This window comes from Petaurus breviceps, unplaced genomic scaffold (genome assembly GCF_028583685.1).
Source record: "Petaurus breviceps papuanus isolate PSGF00001 unplaced genomic scaffold, PetGlider_PUasm1.0 183, whole genome shotgun sequence".
NCBI classification, from domain to species: Eukaryota; Metazoa; Chordata; class Mammalia; order Diprotodontia; family Petauridae; genus Petaurus; species Petaurus breviceps.
The window spans coordinates 3625672-3640044 of record NW_027185791.1 but is presented as its reverse complement, the minus strand read 5'-3'; the positions used below and the strand labels follow the sequence as shown (position 1 = coordinate 3640044).

General features: G+C 41.8%; 1 protein-coding gene across 1 annotated transcript in view; it reads left to right on the top strand.

Annotated features, from left to right (window-relative positions):
* Positions 1-7424: 7424 nt before the first annotated feature.
* Positions 7425-14373, top strand: part of PRDM6 (PR/SET domain 6) — a 161180-nt gene continuing 154231 nt past the window's right edge. The window contains exons 1-2 of the mRNA XM_069087814.1: positions 7425-7801; positions 8585-9185. Coding sequence (XP_068943915.1) covers positions 8594-9185 — 592 coding nt within the window. The 5' untranslated portion in view covers positions 7425-7801; positions 8585-8593. The remainder of the gene's footprint in view (positions 7802-8584; positions 9186-14373) is intronic.

Below are 14373 nucleotides of genomic sequence, written 5' to 3'. Positions count from 1 at the left end.
GTTATCTTAGTAAATGCCTTTGTCTTGATTTAATTTTGTCTATCGAATGACTAAAGTAAGCTCACAAATGCAGGTTCATGAGTTTTAGATTTAGGAGTTCAGATAAAGAGAGTATCCTTTGAAACAAGGTTATTATAATCCCCATGGGGTCCTTATCTGCCAACCTGTGAGCCCTGAGTTGGGGAGCTAGCACAGAAGTAGTGCTATACAAGATTCTTTTCATCGGTTCTAAATAATGGATTACTATGTAGACCTTTATAAATTTTATGTCTTTTACCCTCAAATTATCATAATATTGTTAATTATTTCAAATCCTAAAAAATTACTTTTTGTGATACTTAATTTCTTCCCTTTTTTGGATCATAGTGTTCTATAATGGGGCTAAAATGGGACTTGGGTAAGTGGATTTTCTCACCTCAAAATCTTTTTCCAATATAAAATTTTTTAAAAAGCCATTTACAAACCTAAAAAGGGCTAGTGCCATCGACCTGCCTTTGTATAGGAAGCCTTCTCTGATAATTTCTCTCTAGAGAAAATTTCCTTCCACGGTCCTTATGATGATTTTTAATCACAAAGGTAAAACTTCAGGACTTCAGGGCAGATCATATAAAAGAAATCTTAAAGATTTTGAATATACTGATCCTAGGAATTTTCCTAAACTTTCTTAAATGGTGACAAATAAATCCTGTCATTTTTGTTTTGAAAAAGAAAAGTTATAGATTTAGAACTAGGAGAGACCTTGGGCACTTAGGAGGCTCAGTGGATAGTGTGCTGGGTTGTTCTTGAGTTCAAATCTGGACTCAGACACTTGCTAGCTGTGTCACCCTGGAGAAGAAAACTATAAAGCACTCCAGCATCTTTGCCAAGAAAACCCCAAATGGGGTCGCAAAGAGTCAAGCACAACTGAAAAATACCTGAACAACAGATCTTAGAGATAATTTATTACAGTCAACACATTTTACACATGAGATATGGCCCAAGATGTCACAAATGCTAAAGTGACAGATTCAGGTTCAAATTCAGATCGTTTAGATCTGGGTCTAGCATTCTTTTCGTTGAATTATGCTGCCACCTTCATTCACAAGTGAGGTGAGGTGGGATTCTCCACAGAGCCATTCCAGCTCTTCTGGAGCCTACAATACATTCCCTTTGGAACTGTACCCAACAGTTAGAGTTAACCTCTTCACTCTCTCAGTTCTGTTTATCCAAATTTTGGGATGATAGTGTCATGGGATCAGAATTTAAGATGAAAAGGACCTTAGGGAGACATCTGATCCAATCCCTTTATTTTATAGTTGAGAAAACTGACACCAGAGAAGTAAAATGGCTTATAAAAAGTTATACAGGCAATAAATTCCCTGCCCTTCTGGGTCAATAATGACTTTTGAACTCATAACATTTTCTGCCTATACTATTCCTTTGACACTCCTTTAATAAGGTTTCATACCTATGCCTTTTCTTCTCAAATACATCTTGACCTCCTTTCAGAAGCAGTTCATGTATCTTTGATACTCTCATAATACATACTATTGTGTCTTGCATACAATAAGTGCTCAGAAAATAATGGTTGATTAATTGATAGTTTGACTGATTGCTTTTGACTTATGGGTTTTAGTGACAGACCAATAAATCCTTTCCTAAAATCATGATAAAATTATTGGGGCAAAGAGAAGGGAGGGGTGGAAAATGGCAAGATCTTGTGTTGAAGGGTATATATCTCTCGCCCAATTATTATATTTTTACTTTATTTGTCAAACTTGTTTTAAAAAAGCAGCTATTTTAATGGTTAATTGACTATACATCAATTTTTTTGTTAAATAAAAGGGTTATTTGATTTTTTTCAAACTCCTGAGGTTTTAGAAGGAAATTATAGTAGGCGTATTTTGCAAAACCAAAGGATACAGTTAAAGTATTTCCTGGGAGAATTAAGTTACTCCAAGGATTGGTAATAGACAGCAGAGCCTTTCACCTCTAGGTCAGTAGTTCATATCCAAATCAGGTCTGTAGTGCCTTGAAGTCATTGTTTGAGTGACAGCTGTTGGGTGGCCAGGGTGAAATGAGTTATAGGGTCAAGCACAATTCAAGGGAACAGGTGCTGTCCATAGCAGCCAAATCCCATTGCTGACAATCTTGCCAGAGACTGAGAAAAAGTGGTAAGAAGATAGATTGATATTAGTTTCTAATTTCCAGGATAATACTAGCTCAACAAAATAAAGGAAAACTTTATTTTTCACTCCAGTGTCTTGTGATGTTGGATGCCTATGGAGAGAATAGCACTTTGATTTTTAATTTCACTATAAGAAGAAAAGAAAAAAAACACCCACATGTATATGGTCCAGTGGACATCAGATTGACAGTAAATGGGGCAACTAGAATGCTAACTGGCGTGACTCCTGCATCATCACCACAATGTAATTTCCTTACTTGATGTGCTAATTTTTCTATACATCTTCCTCATGTAACTTACAAAACTTTTGACATGTCTCATCTGATCTGTCATTAACATTCTCTTTCTTCCACTTTAGCAATAGGTAGGAATAAGTAAGTAGGGGACATTAAGAAAGTCATGGATAAGCTATACAGTGATTAAAAAGAAATTTTTAAATAAACATTTATATACACATATCCTCTGTCTCATGAGAAATTTCACTTACCTCACTCAGCTCCTTGATTCTTACTATATACTTTGGGAGGTAGATGATGGGTAATAGAGGATCAGAGCAGGAGTGAGTATCCTTAATTTTTTTCCCAAGGGAGAAATTAAGGTAGTTCAGTGATTTGCCTACAGGAAGATCAAGTGTCTTGGTCATATATCTATGCAGTTATGGTGTTATTTTAGTGTGATTTTAGGGTGGCTCTGATGGTACTAAATCCCTTTCTAAAACAGTATGTTAGGAATGACTATTTCTCAATGCAATAATTGTTTGCTTCATCATGGGTTTTTTCCCTTTTTTGGTTTTGGGACCGTGAGCCAAGTGCAGTCAAAAAAGAGGAAGGCAGCAGAATAAGAATAATATAAGAATACCCATAAATCCCCCAAACTGTACTTCTTGATATTTCTCAAATGTACCTTCAAATAGTCAACAGTTGAACAGCCTAGGACACCATCACTCTTGCAAAGAAAACAGTATACTTGGACAGTTCTTATTTGGTTTCTAAGGCAACTCTTAGGAGAACCTGAAGTTACCTTTGCTAATACCAGTTCCTCATTTGAGAAGAGAAATTTCTTTCTGATTCCAGATACCAGTCTCCTAATAGTTGTGAAGAATATTCTTTGGGGAACCAGATGAAGGGGATCCCACTGAGTTCAGGTCATCCTTTGCTCATTGTAGATCTACAAAGTTGGATATCTTTGCTCTTCAAGGGACTTTCTAGAGGAATGGAAAAGAGGGAGAGAATATTTGAGGGAGAATTCCCTTTTTCAATCTGGATGCCCCATCTTTTACCAAGTTTTTTATATGGATGGAGAGGAGGATGCTCCCCCTCCTTTTCTCTCTCCTGCCTTTCTCCCTTCCCTTTCACATCTCTCCTTTCCTTCTTCATTCCTAAATTCTATCTTCCTCTTCTTCTCTTCCCTGGAAAAAGAATTTGCAGGAGGAATCAGCAAATCCTTTCAGAATGTCTATATTAATGAATTATTAACTCAGCCACCCATGACCTTAAAACTAGAACCAAGAGAGGCCTAGGGCAGGGAGAAAAGCTGCTGAATTCTTTATCGGACTCCTGTCAAGGGAAGCCGACCATTTGTCTTCCCTCATCAGGAGAAATTAATTAATATGAAAGGCAAACTTTTTAATTGCATGTCAAATGAAATCAGATAGAGGCTTTCCCCAACAGAATCACTTCGCCGCCTTTCAGCTGCCTTGGGTAGCCCCTCTCCTCTTCAACCCCAGCTCTTTTCCACAACACCCAGACAACAGGAGAATTGGCTTCCTGGGGATTATTTTAATTTTTTCCCTGGGAAAATGATGAATTTGGGTAGTTAATTTATCGATCCTGGCTCCTCTTCCTGCATGTTTTATTTTAGAGGTCATTAATCAATGAAGAAAAACACCACTAGGTCCTCCCTTCCATTTAATACACTCACACTCCTTATTTATTCCTCTGGAACAAATTCCCAGCAAATATTCGCCTATTGATTTGGGAGCCATGGACTTTTATAAAGGTTTGATCGTTTCCTGAGCTGGTGAAGTGATTTGTTTCCATCGTCTTTCTCTGTATAATGATGGGGGGGGGGGAAGGGGCAGGGAGAGAGAAAGAGAGAGGGAGAAGAGGAGGGGAAGAGAGAGAGGAAGGGGGAGAGGAAGAGAGAGAGAGGGAGAGAGAGAGAGAGAGAGAGAGAGAGAGAGAGAGAGAGAGAGGGAGGGAAAGAGGAGGAGGGGATAAAAGTGAAAAGAAAAGAACCAAGTGCTTCCATTACAAGCAATATGATACATGAATATTTGAATAGAAGACAGGCGAGAAAAACAATGATGATGATAAAGTACATCCCTAGAGGTGAGGTGGGAATCCAAACCAAGGTGCAGAAGGCCCCAAAATCTCAAGCTCTATAGAGAAGGAAAACATTGGGCTAGACTGGTGCAGTGAGATAAAGATTCAGTGGTGTTTTGTCCCAGGCAATCAAATCCTATTTCTAGCTGACCACTCTCTGCCATTCTTTCAGAATCCTCAATCCATTTGTCATAACTCAGGATTCTATCTTGACTAGTCTTGTAAGAATGTACCAAGGATGCACTGACATAATTTGACTGCCTTTCCTTCCCCAGTCTCCCACTTTTCAAAGGCTACTCCTTTCCTGCAAAGACTTTTCCTCTGTGCTAAAGGTTTTCAACCTGGTCTCCTGGTTGAGTTTCTCTTTCATCTTTTTGCCCTCACTCTTTTCTCTTTAATTAGCTCTCGAACTTTCTCCTTTTCTTCTACTTACTATTATTCTCTTACCCACCAGTCATTCAGGCTGTCGTCAGCCTGTCTGCCGCTGTGATTGTGTGAAATGGGCCCGTTGCTTCCATGCCTAAATACTGGTAGCCCTACAGATGGGGGTTGGGGTGCTGGTGGTGGTGGTGGCACTATCTTGACAGCTTTCTTCATCTCAAAACTGTCCCTGCTTACCTCCACCTCATTTCCCACTTCCAGAACTCAGAAAGCTCTGGCCCCATCCTCTCCCAGAGTCCTGAATTCAGGAGTAATTTACCTTAATTTCCCATTGATGTTAAAACAGATTCTTAACCCGGGGACATCAGCCTACCTATGTTCTCTGCTCACCTTTCTACAGTGCTAGGAAGAGAATATGTTGTTTCCTTCAGGATGTTCCATCACTACAGAAGTATGACTTCAAGATTGAGTGACCAAGTACTATCCCAGTGATGAGACAGTGAAGGAGGAGGTAGGGGAAATGGGGCATCATTTCAGGTTCCTGGCCATGATAAGAGACACTTTGCACCCACATTTCAAGAAATTCTAAAGTAAATAGGGATCACAGAAGCTTCTCAAACCTGGAGAGGTGATGAATTGGTAGAGAAAAAGGAAGACTTTGGGGAATTGGGAAGATGTGGGGTGGAAAGGCAAGAATGCTTGCATGTTTAGAGTGGGAGCTGGAAAGGCCACAGTGACAGGGGCAAACGCAGAGAAGAATTGATGATATTACAATGACAACGTGAGAATTCAAATGAAAACCCCAGAGAGGGAGCAGCGTTCTTCTCTTGCTTGGAAGCAGCCCTTCTGCTTGTTTCTCTGCACTGACAGAGAGTGTGAGAAAGAGAGTTTCTGTCTTCTCCCGAAGCCTGAGCAAGGACACTTCAGAAGTTCTAAGAGTAGATTAGTCGAGAAAAGGGCTGAAAAATCATTCTATCTGCCACAATGAAGCTGATCACAGACAGCTTAGATTGTATGGTTAACTTCACAGCCCATAAAATCGTAGGGCTTTTTTTTCCTAGTGGTGTTTGCCTTTAGCCTAGGTGTTATCAATCTACACAGCACATGACGGATGACCTTGTCAAAATGACGCCAGTCAAAACATTTTTAGACGAGCTCTGTTCAAATTTGTGTGTTAAAATGTCCTGAGTTAGACGCAGACAAAATCTAAACAGCAACTTTTCCCAGGCTCTGCTAGAATGAATGAAAGGGTAGAAAAAGGAGCAGAAAATGGGAAATGAAAGGACTCGTAGAAGATTTCAAACAATTGTGTTGCGGTATGTGTGTGTGTGTGTGTGTGTGTGTGTTGAAGATAAACATCGAAATGTCTGTTTTCTTATCTGCTCTATGTAATGAGTAAACAGGAGGAAAACTTGGTGCTTTTCAAAGACATCGCCGTATTCCAAATCCTGGTAGTGCAAAAGAAGGGGAGAGAGAGAGTGGTGGAGTGAGAAGCTCCAGCATAGAACATGTTTTCAACCTGAATGCATCCTAGTGCGTTTGAGTAGGTTTTTGAAACCTGAGTTCTGGAAAGAGGTCTATGCTCCAATGGGGCAGATTGTAAACAGCGGGTATTGCTGCTTCCTCCTGGCTCTCTGGAAGTGGACCTCTCCAGAAGCCAGAGAGAACAGACGGTAAATGGAATCAAAAGTGTAAAGGCACAGTTGTGCCACCAAAATGTGAATCCAAACAACTGAAGAAGAATGAAGAAATGCTTGAGGGACAAAAGAGAGAGGAGATCCAGAGGAGAGAAAACCTAAGAATTCAAGAAAAAGGTGATGTAAAGGGGAGAAAGTCTGTGATAACTTTTCCAGGTAAAAGAAAGTCTTGCAGACAGGACGGTTATATTATATAAGTTGCAGGGCAAGCTATAGTTCTTTTAGAAGAAACTGAGTCCCCAGACTTCTAAACCCTGAAATCAAAACTGCATCTACTTCTTATTGAACGTTTCCCTCAAGCAACATCGCCACCCCTTCCATCCAATAGAACTTTCTCCCAGGAGGATTTCTCTTTTAGAGAATGGATAGGCAAGTTGACTCAAACATCAAGTTGACTGTAACACTTCAGGGGAAGCGTTGGAGGTTAAGAACAAGTTCCCAGGAAATCTTCAGAGTCTTCATCGCTCCCAGGTCGGAAACATTGGCATATGGATTCCTTTTTCGTTTCTTAATTTTCTCTCGTTTCGAGATAAGGGAATAAAAGGAACCTAAGATCAGAGAAAGAACGATAGACCAACAGAACGAGGGATGCCAATAATAAATAAAATAAAATAAAAGTTGAAGGTGTTAGACGTGGTGTAAGGGAGAGATCCTCAGACTAGCATCTGAATCCTGCGGAATTATAACCTATCTCGCCTTTTTTCTTCGTTCCTGGTCCGTGCGCCTGTCTGCCTTCCTCTCTGTCAGTGTAGGGTCTCTATAGGGTATCTGTGTCTCAGTCTGCATCTTTCTATCTCGATTTCTCTTCCACTAAAACACGGGCGCGCACACACATACACACACACTTGTATTTTGTGCTGTCGTAAAACCCACGTGTTCAGCAGGGAGGCTGCCAGAGAGCAAGGCAGAAGAGCCGGGACGTGGCTGCCAAAAGCAGCCCCACGGCGGGTCTGGGCTGCAGGGATCTGTCCCAACCACCTCCAGCTCAGAGTTCCGACTGCTCCCTCCGCTGGCTTCCAGGATCCTTTACCCTTTGATCACCCTCACATTCCGCTTCTTCCCCCTGGCGACTCTCGATCTTCAGAGACTGCTCTGGGGCATGTAACCGCGCGCGCGCACACACACACACATACACGCAGACACACACAGACACACACGCGTACACACATACACACACACGCGGCGTCACCCTCCAGCTCTCTACTCCAAGTCCAGCACCCCTCGGTTCCCAGGTAAGGGGTGGGGGAGGGGTGTATAATCTGAAATTCTGGAATCGGGACCCCTTGGGAGAAAAGAGTAGAGGATGGGGGGGGGGGGAGGAGGAAGGGTGCGTCGTGGGATGGGGAGGTGATGGGAGAATAATGGGAATGGGAAGGAGACTCCCTTTTTCCTGCGCTGGGTGTTGAGTGATCCTAAGTTGCTGAGTTCCGGTGGCTCCCCGTCCTCCTAATACCTGGTTGAAGGCTCCCTCTTTAGTATACAGATTGGTGAGAGTTAAGAGTTCCTGAAACGCAGCTTTCTCCCTCTGGGTCGGGGGATGTGGTGTATAGGGTGAGAAGAGAGGGAAGGCTTCAGCTTAGGAAAGAGTTTGGGGGGGCACCCAGGGAGGGTGAGGCTGGTCTGAAACCCCCCACCAATTAGCAGTTAGGCTTTCCTCTTCGCTCCGCTATTTGGAAGCAAACTTTCTGTGGTTTCGGAGTTGGCAACGAAACCGGTGGGAGTGAGGGGATGGAGAAGGGACGTTGCTGGAACAGTTGCTATAATTACGGAAGATGCTCCCCAGAACTCTGAAAGCCTTGGCTTTTCTTTGTCCGGGACACGACGAATCTACGTCCTCCTTTCTGGGACTGGCCAGGAGTGGACTGGGACTCGTACCTAGCTAGGTCACTCTTTTGCTCCTTCCTTCTCTCCTCCCCAACGTCTGCTTTGACCATCCTTTCCCGGGTCTGACCGCTCCCCCTCAAACTCGGCTCACTCTTCTCTTCCCTTCCCCGCCCCTCTTCCCCCAACTCCAGGCGTCCGACATGCTCAAGCCCAGAGACCCCGGAGGTTCGTCCTTCCTGAAAGTGGACCCAGCCTACTTGCAGCACTGGCAGCAACTCTTCCCGCAAAGCGCCCCGCTCAAGGGCGGCGGCGGCGTCTTGGGCCAGCCGCAGCCGCTGCCCCTGCAGCCTCCGGCGCCCGAGCGCGCAGAGCCCGTGGCCGACAGCTTCCGCCCTCGCCCTGCCTCCCTGTCCTCTTCGGCCTCCTCCGCCTCCTCCACTCCGGCTTCTTCGACCACCTCTACTGCAGCCTCGGCCTCTTCGTCGTGCGCCGCTGCTTCCGCGGCCACGGCCGCCTCCCTGGCCGGCCTGGCCGCTCTGCCCGTGGCCCAGCTCCCGGTATTTGCGCCGCTCTCCAGCTCCGAGGTGCTGCCCTCGGGAGCTCTGCAGGGCAAGGACTTGTGCGTCGTCTCTTGCTCGGGCTCGGGCTCTAAGTGTAGCAGCGGGGTCACCGCCTGCGACAGAGGAGTCCCTCGATTTCGCTGCACAGCAGAGGAGCTGGACTATTACCTGTATGGACAGCAGCGCATGGAGATCATACCCCTCAACCAGCACACCAGCGACCCCAATAACCGTATGTAGCGCCCTCTCTAACCCCTCCCCTTCTCCGGCTCTCGTAGGGCTTAGTTCGGTCTCTGGAGGGTGCGCTGGTTAAAAACGGGCTGGGAGGTGGAAATGGGAAATATCTGGCTGCCCTAATTCCCTGTTTCCCTGGTCGTGCTGTCGTAAAAGTTTTCTGGCACGGGACAGGGGGTAATGGTGGCGGACGGGGAACTCTCCTTTGGCTTCCCTTCCCTTCCCTTCCAACCACAAACAACGATCGCTTCTGGGGTGGAGTAGGGACAGGCAAAAACTCAGCTTTCAGGACTTTGCCGGGATAAAGACATAGCATCTGGGAGATGGAGTTGGAATGGGATAGGAGAATAGGAGGGAGAGAAAGGCTTGTCCCTCACTCCCAAGTCGGAGGGTTCCTATTCTTCGAACCCTGAGATGGCTGGATGAGTTGAGGGCGGTGAGTGTGTTCGGAATGTGTTGGTTGGTTAGTGACCCCTCTGCTATCATGGGAAAGGTGGAAATTTCTAGAAAAGTTCTTGTTGTTAGTGGTTCGAGAGCTTAATTCCGGGGACTTGAGATATCAATGAGATGAAAGCAATAGCCATTCTCTTAGACAGATTTCTGAGAACTGTTTTTTTTCCCTCTTAGATTAAACCGTGGCAAACTCAATGGCCAGGGAATTATTTTGAACTTCATCTTTAAAAAAGAAGAGAAGAAAAAAAAAACTACTTCTCAGATAAGACAGGCAACCCTAAAGTTTTCATTTCCTCGTATAGGGCTCGGGGCTGCCCCCTTCCTGCACTGACCTCGGTAGTCTTGCAGATCTTGGTAGCGTCAATAATGCTCGAAAGTTTATTATTATTTTTGTCTGGTGAAACATATGACATTGTAACTTAATATGATATGCATTTCTTTACTTCTCAGGTATATATGTCATAGATCAAATTAACTGTCAGAACCAATTTAGCTATGATTCCTCGGTAGACAATTAAATTTTAAAAAACATTTTGAGATTTTAGAGTAAAATTTCAAGTGATGACCAAAGATGGATATTGGCTTACAGCAGTTTCTTTTTGTTGGTCTCAGAAGTTTAATAAGTTACACCTTCTGTTCACAGATCTTAAAATGTTAAATATTCTGCCAGTGACATCTGGACATAATATTAAGAATAAGTTGAAGTTCTCAAATTGAAAGCAATACGAGATTTTAAAAATCAATATTCCTTTAATTATCATTTCATTTTCCTCTCTACTGTTTAAGAAAAGTTTGAATACCTTGTTCATAACCCCCTTTCTATTATATTTTAAGCTGTTATTTCGAAAAGCACCTTCTTACCTGAAACTTCTTAATTCGTTATAAAACAACCATTTGTTTAATAGTTGCTTGAACAGCCAACAAACCCATTATCTCCATTGTAAAATGGGAATTCGATTAGTATTAGGGTACATAAATTTGATTATATTGGTCAGGAGAAAGTAAATTATGACCATAGCTAGGGGGGAAAGTGGGGGAAATATATATATATATATATATATATATATATATATATATAAAACCACCCAAAACCAACAACCCAACAGATATAATATTTCCCTTTCCCCTTTCTTGACTTGCTTCTCAGAGAAGTTTTGAAGGATGAAACAAAACGAACAAGACAAACAAACAAACAAACAAAAAACCCTTTCTAGTTTTGTTCTGGAATTTGAAAGCTCTTGAATTTAAGGGTGCAGAAAATCTAGCTTCATAAATAACTTCCTCTTAAATGAATTAAAAATACACTTATGGTCACCCGCCAGACTCTTTAAGGAAAATGTATCCTTCTGAAAGCAGTTCTAAAAATCTGTCAGATAAACCTTTCAAAGATTAAACAGTGGTTCAGAAAAAGCATTTCTGGTGAGCAAGTGAAATGGAATAATAATCGGGCTCTGCTAAGTGCTTCATGGAGCCTGTAGTTTGTCTCAGAACATTATAGTAGAATTTTTGGAAGAACTGACCCCTTATAAGGTCTATGTTTGCTACAGTATACTTGTACACTCTATTGATGGACAGTTCAGGAACTTAAAACATTTTCACCAGAAGAAAAACTAGTCACCAGACAAGAAAATGCTGTAGGGTTTTAGATTCTCCATTTATCTATTGATATTGAACAAATTTATTGCCCAGATATCTTTTCCTTGAAGTCAAAGAAAACTAGTCATTTAACAAAATGCATTTGTTTATTGTGCTAATCTGACTTCTTGCTTTGGTTGTGCTAAAAGTATGTAAAGGACTTTATAAATCTTAAAGTGGGTCCTGTTAAATGCAAAGGGGAAGGTGGAGACAGAAACTAGAAGAGAAATGGAAAAAGTACCTTTTTATTAGAACAAACAGCACATCAGATAGCTCGCTAATTGAAGGGCAATTGAGAAAGAAAATGGCAAGCTGACTAGAGTAGTCGTATGACTTGGGAGGCAAGATTTTCAAGTTCGGATTCAGGATTTTCCTTGAGTTGGGTGAGGTGGTTATTTCCAACAGTGGAATGTGTTTTACACTGATGAAGTGAGAAGTGATTGCTTTTAAATGGGAGGGGGGTGTCCTAAAGGAACTCAAAGATTGCCAAATGTTTTTGTTTTGTTTTTTTATTTCTGTACTTTCTTGGAAGGGGTTATGGGAGTTGGTTTGCTTGCTAATTGAAAAGCCGATTTGCAAGAGGAGGCAACACGTGGAAACTTATGGGGAGCTTTTAGAACGCTGTCTATGTTTGGGGTGTGAAGAGGTTGGGTGGGGGTATAGAGTGAGGGATACAATTCTTATAGACAGCTTTTCTCCCGTTCTGTTATGTCACGACTCCACTTTGACCAATATGAAGGCTTCGGTACATTGTTTCATTTGTATCATTGATTTTTTTTAAAGCAATTATTTTCACCCCTTACACTCAAGTACATAGACACAGAAAAATAACTTTTAATGAACTGTATTAACAAGTGGCGATGATTTTCTGTAGGACAGACAGTCATTAACACCTTAGTTTTGAGGTTTGGTATCAGAATTTGCCTCACCTTGGTTGACAGATGGGAAGTTTGTTACGTTCACACAAAACATTTGAAAACTACTTCGATCCAACCAGCTGACCCCATCTATTTTCTACGTTGTCTAACTCCTTTTTAAATTGTTGTGTCTTTACTAGCTGAGTGCATAAATCCTACATCAGTTCATCATTTTTCTAACTCACTGTTATTTAAATAACACATTTATAATTCATTTAAGCTTATGTATTTTAAAGTAAAGTTTTTATGTCTCTATTAAATGAGACTGTTGCTGACTCTTATAATTGTAACTCCTGAAATACTTCCCTCTTGTTTTTATTTTAAAATAAATTTGTACTGTAAATAAATAGAACCTGAATTTTACACTATTTCTCTCTTGTCAGTGACTCAGTTTTTCAGGATTTTTTTGCTGATTTTTTTTTTTTTTTGTCTATCAGTACTATAAAAAGAAAACTTGCTCTCCCTTTGAAATGGGTTTGCTATTATTAGTACCTAAACTAGGTAAATTAGCTGATTCACAAGTTTTGATTTTGCCTTGTTTTTTAAAAAGATTTCAGGAATTGCCATGTGGCTTAAGCACAGATACCTCTGCCATTTTAAAGAGATTTAAAACAAAAACCAGCTTGTTTTTGCTGCTATTGTTTGCCCACTGCTGTCGTTGAAGAGTGTGGACTTTGAACAAAGTTGAATTCAGGGTGGGTGTAAGTGATTGTGGGGATTGTTTTGTGGGTAGAGATGAGGGGCAAGAAAGAGGTTAGGAAATTAAGACCAAGCACTTATTTGTCAAATGGAGTGCCCAAGTTGACAGGAGAGGAGTAAGAAGACCCCAAGAGGTATGAATATTTTTTACCCCTTGTAGTCTATTCCTTTACCTTTAGGGGAAATTCCACTATGGACATACTGATGACTTCTAATCATGGTGCAAAAAACAGCTACACAATGAATTTGTTGGGTAAAACTAATGTTACCCAGTCAAGTAGTTTGTATATACTCAGCATGCCAGTCAATTAATGTCGAAGGAGTGTATTTAGCTTCAGAGAGACTGGCCCCAAACATCAGGCATCTGCATTTGAAGCTGTTGATTTTTGCTGTTCTATTTTTCTTTTCTTCCTTCTTGTGTGAGTATCCAGAAGATCTCGTAACATATATGATTTAGTTATTTTATATCATTTGTTATCCAGCACCCTTAAACAGAACATATAGCCATATATTAGGTTGAGGTTAGAAAAGGTGGTGACTGTTTATTTAAGGTGATAAAATGGTCCATCAGCAGTAATCTCCATCGATATGTGCCACAAGGAGATGAAGGATGAGGGGACAAGCCACAATTAATTGCCCTATAGTTTTGTAGGAGAGAGTAGAGCCAGCACAGACCCAGCTTCGATCTTCTCTCTCAGCTCCTATTCATCATCTCTACATTGTATATAGGGGTCTCTTAGGGGCAGGGGGCAGTAAGGTTTATCTACACACAATATTCTCTCAACCTGGGCTACTCTCACTCAAATTTAATTTATTAATAGTCATTCAAAGACAAATAAAACCAACATTTCCTCTCTCCCAAATCCCCTGCCACTCTCCCATTATGTACATATTCATAAATATACATATTCACATTCATATGTGCATAATCAGGGGTGAGTTTGCTATCCCAAAGCTATTCTGAGGGAGAGACAACTCCCTTTTATCTTCTAGGGTATGGTCATGCTTTATTGTTTTTCAAAGCCTCTCCAAAAGATCCTTTGAGAAGTAATGACGGTTTGAAACACCCTCGTGTATGCATTTTTCCCCTTCAGAGAAATAGCTCTCATTATTTCCCAGGATAACCTGCTCTGTTGTCTGATTTCTGATTTGAGCTTCATAGAAGTGAACCTGTGCTAATATATTCAAAGGAGGATGTCAGGCATGGAGGAAGGGATAGTGGGGAAAAGATAGCTAGAGAGAATCAAAGTTGTGATGTGTGATTAGGGTGCAAACTTGGACAAGGAGCATAGCATCCAAAAGTCCAAAAGAAAATAGCTAATAGCAAGGTACCAGCCCCTCCCCCTTATACTCTACCACCCCAGGAAAGTGGAGAGGTGACATGATAGAAAGGAAAGGAAAGCACTGAAGGCTGAGAGTGTGGGGGGGTGGGGGAAGAGAGAGAGAGAGAGAGAGAGAGAGAGAGAGAGAGAGAGAGAGAGA